We start from the raw sequence: 13,458 nt of genomic DNA, 5'->3' as shown, positions 1-13,458 counted from the left end.
TAGTAAGAATGTCTTCTTACTAAGAAATCTTCTAAATACAGTGGGTTAGAGAATATTAGAACCTGAGGTGTAAGTCAGTCTTACTCCATTGAACAGCAAACACAGACAAATGCTTAAAAACCTGGGAGCTGTGTCACTGTGAAAGGGTGTATCAAAACATTCAAAGCTTAAACTATATTTACATCTAAAATACTTTCCTGCTACTATTTGTGAATTACTATAGTATACTCCTGATCATAAAGAGATGTAGGGAAAAAAAGCAGGAGGGGACAGCCTTGTGGCAGCAACTATTTCTTGCAGCGCCGTAGTGTGGGCTATACTGGTGCTAAGCTACAGGGAAAAGAAAGGAAGGGAACCTAATGCTTTCTGGATTTTTGCCTATCTTAATAGGTCAGATATCATTGTCTTGGGCAACTAGACTTCTAAAGTAACAGAAGTATGATTGAAAAATAGTATATAATCATTAATAATTAAAATATGCAAATTACCATACTGTCCATGGGTGTTCTCTTCCCCCATGTGAACTGAAAGGTCATCTGTGATCATCTGCATTTGCCATGGACTAAAAGGACACATATAAGTTTGACAGCACAGGACCTAACACATGGTACATTCACAGACCAATTTACAGCTTTGTGTGCATACCCCACACTTACACAACTATCACTGCTGTCATGCAGTCTGCCTTTTCACCTCTGTTCCAGAATAACACAGTTCTTTGTATCAGTAATACCAGGTGAATTTTCCATACGTGACCAGCCAGTAGCATACACAGTAATGACTGACCTGCTTTTTTCCCTGCCCACACCAAGTTTTCCTAGGGAAGAACTAACATTGTGGTACCCCATCCTGCAAAATACTATAAGGTCTCAAAAGCCTTTCCCCCAACAGAGATAGAGCCAAACCTTGAAAAGTTTTTTTTTTATTGGTAAATAAATTAAATTATTCAGCCAAATATTGTTATATATGAAGCTTTCAAAAACTGTACGTAATTCTGAATGCTCTGGTTCTTATTCTCTGACTTCTGTAGGCTGTTCTCCAACTCTTTAAAATGTACTTGATGGTGCTTTTCATTCTAGAGAAAGAAGAGAAATACAACGCAGGTTAGAAATAAAATACAAATCAATGAGAATAATAAAGTAAACAACCAGTACCTAATTTTTATAAACCGCACTTGCCCAGAAAAGTTTTCAGAAGCTACACAAAACTGAATGTTCCCCAAAAGGCCCTAAAATATTGAAGGTTTATTTATGTTCAGTCAAGACAAAACTCAACATGTTTGAATAAGCTTATAATCAAAAAAAGGCCTGGGAATGTAAAAACTGACCTGAATTTTTATCATGAAAGATTTCTAGCATCTTAAATCTATTGTGGACCTAACATTCTCTCTCATGTTGATTTTTCAAGGAAACATCTGTTATTGATCTCTGATGCAACATGATTTTTGATGCCTAGAATTCCTTATATATAAAAGATGATTGATAGCAATATTACCTGGTCATTAGTTCCATACCTCATGCACACCATAGTTCCTTTGTTATACAGATACTACAGCTATTCAGGTATTTCCCTTTATGTCTATTACAGATTTCAGATGCTAGTTGGTTAACAAATTCAATTTAAAAAAAAAAAAAAAAAAGGAATTATAGTCATCAGATTTAACGCCAGCCTCAGAAAAATATAATCAGGTTAGAATAAATAACTGAATCAAGTTACCTTCACAGTCCTATTTTGTTTCCAGTTTCACTACATCAACAGGAATAAGATCATTCTAGCATTTTCCATAATGCATTCTCAGTTATATGTAAATACAGCTCAAATAAAAAATCAATTAATTAATTTAGAACAGTTCTTCTCTCAGACATATAAATCTTGCACATTTATATTTCACAGTAAGCTTCAAATGGAAACCATTTGAAAACATTCCTAAGTTTTTCTGGGACAAAAAACAAGAAAATGTTCTTTATTTGCCATTCTATTTTCACATAGTAAGAAATTCTTATGAAAAAAATATTTGAAACAGAATAAAACGCCCATGTCTGATTTTGTTTTAAGAACAGTTTTGTCCTAGGCTAAATGCAGACATGAAGTTACACTTGATACCGATAAAAATTAATTAAAGCATACTGAATTCAGAACAATATGCCTGAGGTCTTATTTAAATCTTGAACAGAGTTTGCACTTAGGTTGACTTGATTTTCATCTTGAATCCTTCAAGTCAGAATACAGTATTATTTACTCACATGGTGAAATATGCAGAGGAGTCGTTTCTTCTCTTCTTGCCCCTCTCTCACTTCAGTTTCAAGAACTATAATTTTTGCCTGAAGGGATTGTTCTTTGTATGACAGTTTTTCCAGTTCTTCAGCTACCTGTAATATAATGAAACAATGTATATTTACTTTCACTTAAAGCCCAAACAAAATTATTTTCTTATACCTTAGCATTAATAGCTCTAATTTCCTACACTATCATCTAATACTTTAGTTATTTCCCATGCACAGAAATCAAACAAACCTGGGAAATACTCTGGCTAAATTTGAAAGATGTTTCAACTTGAAAAAAATGTAGTATCATTGGGAGGGAGACATTTCTGCAACCATTTTCAAGTTAAGCCAAATTTGTTATTTTTTCAAAACCAAATTAATATCCTCATACAGTATTGCAAAAACTCAGATTACAACATGATTAATCTGAGACAGAAATCATAACTTCATACATATTTTCTGATTAAACAAATGTAATTCACTGCAAATTAAATTCCTACATTTCCTCCTCTATATGAATTACTGTTTGCATACTTCCTACTAATGATAGATGATCTCTTCCTAATACAGAGGGTGCAAAGCCTTCCTCTAACATGAGGAGGCTTTCAACACTGATGTTCTTGTGGGCCACGGATTCCAAAGAAAGACAAGAAAAAGGCAAGATTAAGCTTTTGTTCAGAAACTTTTTGCCATATGTGTGGGATTTAATATTAGGTGGTTAAAGCACTTTGATTTGTTACAAAAAAAAATTAGTGACATTTTGGTCTACTGAACTTTGTCATTAATTTCAATAGGATTCAAATTTCACAAAGAAGCTGAATTGTGTAACCCATATTTAAACATGCAGCAAGTCCCAGTAACTTTTTAATATTGCTTCCTAATAATCAAAATAATTATCAAAATAATTAAAATAATCTTGTCTCATCTGTTCTCCTCAAGCACATTTGTTTTTAATGCTATTTTTAAACATAAAATGGAAAACAACATTAAGAGATGTATTAAATCATTAATACCATTTTTCTCCCTTCTTCCAAAGCAGATTCCAGTTGTCTGGTTAATCCATTACATTCTGCAATTTTTTCTTCAAGCTGCAATTTACTGCATTGAAGACTCTCATCTTCTTTTTTGAGTTGATAAGCAAGTTCTTCATTTTGAAATTCCATCTTTTCTAATTGCCTTTATGCAAAACAGATTAATGCATTAAAACTGACCACAGCAGAAATGTGTAGGAATCACCTGCATTCAGATTTTTTTTAAAATTACCTTTTAAGATCTTCATATTTCTTCTGAATGTTATGGTTTTCTTCTAAGGAATGACAGTCCACAGAAGTTACACTGTCTTCCTCCTGTGAAAGTGACAATTTGTTTCTAGTTGAAGAGACCCATATACAGGATATTAGAGAGGAAAGTAAATTTGCCCATTAAAATCCAATCAGCAATTTCACTGTAGTTTCAGGTAAACACTATATTATATTTAAATAAACATTATCTTGTATTTAAAACAAATAAAATACAGCCAGGAAGTGGAGAGAAGCTTCATGTGAACACTTTAAGGCTGAAAATCTGCTATGTAACAGTGAAATCCTAACAAAACCCATATACTTCTCATGCAGCCTTCTGTATTAGGAGTTGGCCACATCTACCTCCTTGTGAACTGACAAGCTTTAGATTCCAGCAAAAATAAATTCACTCACTACAGCCACAGGAAGCATAAAAATAACACCACATACATAAACAGTTATCAAAGAAGAAGAGCAGCACTGGCAAAGAATTTCAGAAAGTAGTGAATATAAACAAAAGAAGACAACCAAGTTCATAAAAAGAGGCGTAACAGTAGCAGAAGTTGTAGCAGGCAAGAAGTCAACCTGTCTTCCCTCGCCCAGAATTCACACTGACAAACTTTCATGTTTTTTCTATCTCATAACTGCAGTGGTAAGATTATTGCTGTTGTTACCAGCCACAAACAGCAGATTAGCAATGAAGTTACATCACCAGCCTGCTGGCACCACTATTTAAGGGGACACCTCCATCGTTCACTGGAGTACCTCAAGCAGATCCATCCAGTAATTTGAGCTACTCTGGTTGATTTTGTGTGGATTACAGGCTGCCCAAGTAGCAGGCTGGTAGTAGTGGAAACCTCCAGCAGAGGGGCAGTAAACTGATGTCCATCTAAATCCAGAGAAAGGTTTCTGCACATGGTCCAGTTACTTCAAAAGGAATTTTCCTAAATTCTAGTCATAGGATCAAGGGTCAGAATCTCTAAAGGATGCCACCAATATTTATTGCTGAAATTTAACTGCTGTTCCACCAGACTAGTGATTATATTCCCAATTACTTTGGTATATTTAAGAGATTTTTCTGCATTTATTCATGCAAACGTAGTTAGATTAAAATTACATATATCATTTTCTATATGCACCTCAAAATTAACTGTTGCTTAACTTTGCTAAGCAAAGAATGATTAATGAACTTATAAGCATTTCATAAAGGAGTATTTAAAATTATATAAAACCAGAACAAGATCTGATGCTACGAAGATCATCTGGACAAGATATTTAAAACAAAATCAAAAGCTATTTTTTTATAAGTATATAAAGTCTATAGGGACAAAGGGACTCACTGTGTTTCAGATGAAATTTTCCCCCTAACACAGGAAGAAAATCAAGGCCCTTTCCCACTCTACTGATTCAAACACCTTTGTCATTTGTGCTAGCAAAGTATCTTCTTGTAACTTAAAAGCACATAAAAAATAAAAAGGGAACAACACAAAACCCCACACTTGCCACTGAAATTGCTATCACAGAAAGACAAGCTGAGGCATATTTATATTAAGGCTTAAAGGAAAATACAAGCAGGAGTGCTAAAATACTGCTAAAAATAGAAGTGATCATATTAAAGAGTATTTTAAAAAACATTTTATCAAGCAACACAATATAATCATTAAAATGCTATACATCATCAACAACATAATTTATGACTACATCTCTGAGCAAATATTGTCTGGTTTATAAATTAGTCATTAAAACCAAAACTAAGTGAAATAAAATTCTTCCAATGAATACAAACAATAATTTAGACTTGCACATTTATTTCCGAGGAAGAATTCTGCAACACATTTCAGGACATAAGTATTCAAAAGGATCAAGAATATACTCACTTAAAAGATACAGAATCTAAAAGTAATGAGTCTTGTCATATACTGAATGCACATAAATATAGTTAGAAATACTTTTATTAGCATTATGCTATTTCTGCAGAAGAAGCTTTTAATTTAAGAAGAAAATAACCAAGCAAACCACACAAATATCACACATGCTCACAGGAAAAAAAATTTCCAGATACTTTCTTCCACATAATTTTCTCATTTATCTTTAAAAAATCAGCATGTTCTAAGCACCTGAACCTGCAGCTCCCCAAGGGGTTTGCATTTCTGTGCATCGATCCTTTCCCAGAACAGAAGCTTTTCCTGATACCCTTGCTGCTTTTCCTCAGCTGCTTTCAGCAAGTCACAAACATGTTCTAACTCCTCTAACTCAGCCTCTGTTTTGTGCCTCACCTGCATTGTAGCATCACAGGAAAAAAATGTAAGTGTAAACCCATAAATTCATTGTTGTAATACTTAATGGCTTTCCATGTAAGTAATAAACCTTAAATTCTACACAGGTTGCATAATATCACCTACTTTATAAAATACTGACAAGGTTACATGTTCATCATTGGAGAAATTTCCTTCTCTGACTATGTTTCATTAAAGACTGAGTAACACAGTGACCATTTACAAAATTATGCAAGTATTATCAATTCATTATGCAATACCCAAATTTTAATTTTATTTTTATTGCAACATATTTTGGGATATGGCATACAGACACACTAAGCAGCTAACAGGAAAAATTCTGACCATACAACTACTGCAGTATGTCTAATGCTATCTGAAGTCATATACAATGTTGTGCAAATATCATTTGTGATATTTGTGATAAAAAAACCTTCCTCCATTCTACAACTCAATCATGGAAAAATAAAGCTAGTATGAAATAAAATGAGCAGCTAAGACACTTTTCTGTAAGGACTAATTCCATTCTCTAGAACAGTTCATTACAGGTAATGTAAAACTTGTCCCTGCATCAGCATTATCACTTAGAAGAATACATATTTTGACATGTTGTGGAACTGACAAAAATAATTTTCCCACCAAATTTGTATTGTTTTCTGATGCTTAAGAATGTACTAACTGTGTTTCAGTATTCAGCTTCTTAAAAACTACTTAAAACTCATCTCTCTTACAGTAGGTTTGCTTCCTGAAACAACATCCGCTGCTGTTCTGTCAAGAGATAACAAAATCACAATCCTAAAAGTGCTAAAAGTATTCTTGAATTCTAAAATAGCAGCCCAACTCCTTGGTTATTGCTCTAGGAATCATTTTTCACCTGTTTCAATTACATAGTATCCTAGAAAACCATCAGCTCTCAAGTAGTGAATTTAAAAACAATTTTATACATGGAAAAAGAAAAAAGAGCCAGTATCTTGTGACTGCTACTATGTGGATCACAATAACGTAGGAAAGATCAATGTCCTAAGAATTGTTTGGAAACATGCATTACTGTGAAACTTACCTTATCCACTTCTAAACAGTTGGTTTCTGTTATTCTTTTGTTTTCATTTAAGACTGTTTCATATCTAGATTTCAGTTCTTCTACTGCTGTTTGTAATTTTTGTACCTATAAAAACACATTTTTCACATACATTTGTAAGGTGTTTCTTTTAAGTATAGAAAAGATAGAATCATTAGTATGAAGCATAAATGAAAACCTTTGATTTCTAAGTAGAATCTCAATATTGTCATTATATGAAGTTATTTATTTTCATTTTCCTACTCACCACAGCAAATATAAAAGGGTAACCAGGTAAAAAGCACTCTAATACCAGAGTTTTGTTTTCAGCAATGGAGAATGAGCTGCAGTTATGGTACAGAAGCAGCCAGCATGACTCTTGTCAGTGACAGTACCCATCTGGAGTCACCACAGCTACAAGCTAGGGAATTTCGTCCTGCTCACTCACTGCTTGAGGCTGCCTGTGCCCTGGAACTACATCTGCTATCTTAAAGCTGCCAAAACCTTTAACTGTGCTGATGCATTCTGCAGACAAGGCACACTGGGTGTACCTAGATTTTCTATCGTGTCTTTTCTCAAAGATTTTTAAAAAGAGTTAAGTCAAGATAGTGAAATAGCGTCTGTACGATAGTAGAAATACACAGAACTTTGCATCGATGTTCTAAAATTTCCTCTCGGTGAATAAAGCCAAATACAAACAAAGGAATAGATAAAAAGCTCATTTTAAGTCTTATTTTGTATATTTTGCTGGTATTTTCAATATGGAGCTATCCATGTAAATAAAATAACTTATAACAGACCTAGAATGTTCGTTTACTGTTCTTAGGAATGTGGAAATAAAGAAATGACCGAGGAGACGTAAAGTATCATTGGATATGTCCACTAAACACATCACACTCAAATTTTACTTTTTAAATATAGCTTTAGTTGCCAGCTTGATTTTTAGGAAGCAAATGTTTTCTAAGCAAGTATGTTAACAGCTCTGGCGGCTTCAATGAGATTCAACTGGGCTTCACAAAATTCAGTCAGGATTATGTGTGCTAGTAACAGAGTGGAGACTGGTCTTGGATTTGGTGTGTAGTGGCAGTCTCTTCTATCATCCCCAATGTTACAACAGAATTACAATCACCATGACAACAAATCTTTTTTATTACAAAAAAACCCTTTATCATTTCCTTAAAACTGCTTACAAATTTTAAAAGGACACTTGAACATTTCAAATATGCAAGTCACCTGATTTTTATACCGTTCAACAAGGTTTTCCTGCAGCTTTGCCTTTTCTTGGAGATTTAGCAGCTCATTTTCAGCACCAACAGTACTGTTTTCCAACATAGTAAGGGAAGCCTTGATTAAAGCATGGAAAACATAAAAATTGTAAGAGTGTTACTAAAACAACACAATTTGCAGTATGATACTACTACCAATTAGCCAGCAGGCATTAAAAAGAGTGACATAATTATTTATGCTGCCAAACAAAAGTGATAGCCCACAGTTCATTTGTGAGCTCATGAGAACATTTACTTCAGAGGATAAGTACAACCCAAAACTTGTAAATCCTTTTAAAATTGAAGTTGATAACTGAGCTAAACACAGTTCTTTAATTTGAAAGAAAGTTTTACAAACTTAAAAGAACAATTTCTAGCTAAGCAATTTTGTAGCTACTGACAGTAAAATGAATAGCATCCTGGTTAAGCCTACAGATGATTAAACAGTACTGTTCCTAGCTTTGCCATAGATTTCCACTGATAAATTTCCAATTACTCATTTTCACTTACTGTAAAAAAATGGATGGTAAAATTTATTCTACAGGTTTTGGATCTCTAGACAGAGGGCCCAAAGGGTACTAATGTGATTATTTCATTAATGTATCAGAAATGCAGGACCATTCAACAATGTTTTACAGTGATCTTACCTTTAATTTTTCATTTTCAAGGTAAATCTTATAATTTTCAGAGTTAACAGATTTTAGCTTTCCAAGAATTTCCTCATCTGAGTTTCTTTTCCATTCTTCCTTTCTTTTCAGGTCTTCAAAAAGGCTTGTGATCTGCCTTGTTAGATAGACAAGAACTTCCGTATAACAGACAATGCTTCCAAAACTCTTACTACGCAAACTGAATTGTACCTTAACACATATTCCTTCATTGTTCTTTTATTTATTTATTTATTTTAAAAAAGGAAGCGTGCATTTAAGCAACCCATGAAAGAAGTATCTACTGAAATAAGAAACTATTCAAAAGAGTGGTCCATCAAGTAAGCGCTCCTAGCTCAATTATAAGTAAATTCATTACCTAGAAGACCAAGGCACGTTTCAAAGACAACTATGCATACACATACTGTACAAAAAAGAATGATATCAAATTTATAGGGTCTATCAGATAATGTCCTACTAAGAACATTCCACAGCTAGTTTAGGAATACTACTTCTCATTATTAAAACGACAACTTGTGCTGTGCTTCACCTTTTGCTTTTCATGTTAATGAAGCTAAACAACAAAATTTGTTTTGCTGCATAGTCATACACTGCTTAGTGGAACAAGCCTTGTTAGAATTGCACATTTCAAGCAAAGACATATTTTCAGCTAAAATAAAAACGACAAAAAACAGCTGGAAGCAGAATAAGTACTTGAGGGAACTATCATAGAATCATAGAATGGTTTGAATTGCAGGGAACCTTAAAGATCATCTAGTTTCAAGCCCCCTGCCATGGGCAGGGACACCTTCGACTAGACGAGGTTGCTCAAATCCCCATCCAACCTGTTCTTGAACACATCCAGTGTTAAGGCATCTACAAACTCCCTGGGCAGCTTTTTGATAGACGTTTCCCTTTTCTTATTCTTTCCTAGATGCCTTCTCATATACACTGGACCAATAGTGGGCTACACAGATTTATGGACTGACATTATGTACCAGCACTCCTGTTAAATGTTAAAATATGCTGAAAACACTTTCAGAAACGTCAGCTTTTCTTGTTTCAGAACCAAAACCAAAAGAGTCAAGCCAATTTAATTTGTTACATATTTGAGCATGAATCAAGTTCCTTGTAAAAAGAAAAAAACATTCTGCCTTAGACCTATACATAATGGCACCTACCAGTTTCTTTTTCTTGTTCGAATTACAGTCCATATTTCTACCAACAGAAATGTAGAAGGATGCCTGTTGCTGTCTGCCAAAGAAGATGGCACATCTTTCACATATGTTACTATTTGAGTGCATAAACTGAATAATCTGATAATTTTGTGTTGTTTTTCCTTGAAAGAATTAAATGTTCAAATGTGCATCTGAGAGGAATCCATCTCTGTCTTCTAGTGGGGTGAGATGTTAATGGAACAGAAATAATTTTGCCATCATGAGTGTGAAGTAGATAACAGAAGCCTAACAGCCTTCCTCTGCACTGCAGTAGGCACAAGAGTTAACACTCAAAGCAGTTGAATCAGCTACTAAGTAAGTGGTTCTGAGGAAGCAACATAGCAGCTAATAGCAAGTTCAGGCTAATTGGAGGTATGCGGGGGAAATAATGCGTTACTTCTTGCAGGGGCTAATGAAGGGGGCTTTTTTAAGTTGTGAAATACAGCAGAGAGAAGGCTAAAAATCTTAAGCTTGTTCTAGTTTCTAACTTCTAAATTCTGCTCAGATTTTAATATATGAATACATAGACTTGTTTACTTTGTCAACACCGAGTGCTACACTACTAAATATCAACACAGTGTGACTACAGAAACACAGAAAATAGATCAGCAGTGTAACTTACTTCTTAAGATCTTCTGCTTGAATCTCTAATACTGTCTTTTCTTCAACCATGCTATCATGCTGGTTTTTCCAGGAATCAGAATCTGACAATATCTCAGACAGTTTGACTTCCTAGAGGATACAGGAATTACAGATTACGTAACAAAGGAATGCTACTGAAGAATGCTGTATAGTTCCACAGTTTTTTCTAAACACAAGTGCTATTTAATATAAGACAGCTTTATTGGATCTCCCTAGTACAAAGCAATGTAAATTTTGTCTTGTCTCAAAAAAAATAAACAAAACAACCCACATTTAAAAAAATTGAAGTCTTAGACTTATTTTCAAGGCAGAGACATAGTTAAACACTGGCACTGTAAATCAACTGCAGAATAAAACAATATTTCAAAACTTAAGATTAAAACCTCTTCTTACAACAAAAATATTTGTCTCCAGTAGATCTCTACTATATATTAATTACATAAATTAATACAAAAATAAAATTCTGCCAAAATATTTTAAGAATAAAAAAACCAGTAGCTAGGTAAGTAAATGCAAAACTAAGTAAAGTCCTTCAGCCAAAAGATGCTATCTTGAAAGTATACCAGGTCTTCAATGAGGGAAGAAAACAAGAGCGTGACTACAAAACATCAGAAGTTCCAAGAGTTAGTTGCCATCCCTCTGTACTTCTCAGTGTACTTAAAGATCCACTACTGTCTTCCCACAAAGACCAAAGAAAACAAAAAAACCCACATTATTAACTATCTCCTGGAATGCTAACTGGAAATATACATCTTTAATACCGACATATCCAAAATGATGGCAATACATCTAAGAGTATGAAAACATACTTTAACTAGGAAATCTAAATAAGGCAATGAAGAGCTCAGCACAGTTCTGATCCACCTGGCCTTTTTCCACAATTACACACTGTAGGGATATGCAGGGCAAGAATCTAAGAAACAATTTGGATTAAGGAAGTTTTGTACTTGGATTTTGAAAAGTTTCAGAACAAGTAGCTTAGAAGCAGAAAGATAAGTATCCACATGAGATGTTATATAATCAAGAAAACAAAGACTTCAAACCCCAAGCATGGATTCTCAGCTAGTATACTGTACTCCTGAGTTAGCCAGTGTATATCCATAGCAGTCTAACAGGAAGGTCAGTAGAGGTGTAACTGAAAGCTGACCAGAGTCCTCTTATCACGTTTTGAGGTGTACAACCTCAGGGCTTAAGATATTCACTGAATTTTAGCAAAACAAAGGCAGTGAATGTAGAAACAGTTTGAAGGACTCTTAGAGCAACCTTTTCCTAAATGAAGGAGGAAACAAATGAAAGAGATAAAAAGACAGTATGCCCAACCAACTTTTCCTATTTTCCACAGGTGACAGTCTCCCAAATGCTCCATACTGTTCATTGTGTCGTCACTCACACGTTCTCTTATTCTGGAGGTTAAACTTTCCAAAGCTGCTTCAAAGCCTTCAGCTCTTTTTTTCTGGGACCTGATTGCTTTTTTCAGGGCAGTCTTCTTTTGCTCACTTCTTTCCCTTAAGGTTAACATCTGGTGCTTGTATTCACCAACTTGAAGTTTCGACTCTGTTATTTTCTTTTCTAGTGTCTGCAACATAATTAAACACCAACTCTTTTCAAATTCTATATATCTTACAGATCGTTTTGTGACGTAACATAATCAGCAATATCAATTTGATTTATAATCTGCTTCCTGCTACTGTACTGGGACTTACAAAAAAAAAAAGGGAAAGTACTACTTTAAAAAATGGAATTACTAAAAACCCCAAATATGCAGAAAGCCCTTTTCATATATAGATGTTTATAGAGCACTTAATAAACAAAGGTGTGACGGGGAGGGGAAGGCTGCAGATGAGCACCTTTAAGAAATGGAGCAAAGAGAAAATCTGAATCTATGTACGGAATTTTTTGACTGTTGGTGTAAGTAAACAACTGTTATCCCCTGTTATAACCACAGGAGGTCACAATCACCCTAAGAGCAAGTGCTTTGGGCATTTTCAGTGGCTGAGGTAAATCTAAATTGAGAATTAATGTCATAAGGGTAATTCTAAGCTTTTGTCTAGATATTAACAAAATCATCACCATGATTTAAGCTAGCAACTTGACTTCAGCACTTTTTGAAGATCAAAAAAATAAAACTTTTAAATAAAGACTGAATGAAAATACAGTTACATATCAAGTTATTTTCTATAATGAAAATGTTGTTGGAATTCTTTAATTCTGCTAAGTAGAACAAGAAAGGAGCTTTTATTCTCAAGAAAACGTGATGATTATGCAGATACAGACATATGACATTTTTTTATACTGAGCTGTCATAGGTTACTTAACAATTTCAAATTACACAATTAATATGAGATATCTGCTACTAGAAAGGCTTGGAAATCAGAAATATATTATTTCTTAGCCAGTGTTTTCTCATTCATGCCTATGTTCTTGCCATGTTCCAAATACTGCAATCTGAGGCCATACAGCTCCAGCGTCTGGTACATGCCCTCTCCCTTGCCTAGTTCTAAAGCCTGTAACTGTTGCAAATACCCAAATTTACCTCTTGCTTCTTAGAACAGAAAATGGAAATAATCTCACCCACCTTAAACAGAGTGATGTCAGGCATAAGTCTAAAGTCTCTTTCAGTCAGCATTAGGAGGTTTATTGATTCCATCACAGTCATTAAAAGAAAGAGGTGGTGATTCATCACCTTTATCTGACAACAGAAACTCCTCTGGGGGACTTGCCTGTCTCTTTCTACTAACTGCATGGAGGCTGCCTCAGGATCAATATCTATCTTCTAGACAGCACAGTAGGTCAGTGCAAATACTTCTACATGT

At 34.4% G+C, this 13,458-nt stretch overlaps 1 protein-coding gene across 1 annotated transcript in view; it reads right to left on the bottom strand.

Annotated features, from left to right (window-relative positions):
• Positions 1 to 946: 946 nt before the first annotated feature.
• The window catches only part of ODF2L (outer dense fiber of sperm tails 2-like), a 17,203-nt gene continuing 4,691 nt past the window's right edge, over positions 947 to 13,458 (bottom strand). The window contains exons 5-14 of the mRNA XM_008949312.1: positions 12,036 to 12,221; positions 10,626 to 10,735; positions 8,790 to 8,925; positions 8,111 to 8,221; positions 6,881 to 6,985; positions 5,662 to 5,820; positions 3,528 to 3,610; positions 3,278 to 3,440; positions 2,244 to 2,369; positions 947 to 1,075 (exon numbers count right to left, since the gene is read on the bottom strand). Of these exons, the coding sequence (XP_008947560.1) occupies positions 947 to 1,075; positions 2,244 to 2,369; positions 3,278 to 3,440; positions 3,528 to 3,610; positions 5,662 to 5,820; positions 6,881 to 6,985; positions 8,111 to 8,221; positions 8,790 to 8,925; positions 10,626 to 10,735; positions 12,036 to 12,221 (1,308 nt within the window). The remainder of the gene's footprint in view (positions 1,076 to 2,243; positions 2,370 to 3,277; positions 3,441 to 3,527; positions 3,611 to 5,661; positions 5,821 to 6,880; positions 6,986 to 8,110; positions 8,222 to 8,789; positions 8,926 to 10,625; positions 10,736 to 12,035; positions 12,222 to 13,458) is intronic.

The sequence above is a fragment of the Merops nubicus genome, unplaced genomic scaffold, assembly GCF_000691845.1.
Source record: "Merops nubicus isolate BGI_N331 unplaced genomic scaffold, ASM69184v1 scaffold50281, whole genome shotgun sequence".
NCBI lineage: Eukaryota > Metazoa > Chordata > Aves > Coraciiformes > Meropidae > Merops > Merops nubicus.
This window is presented reverse-complemented; position numbering and strand designations above follow the sequence as displayed.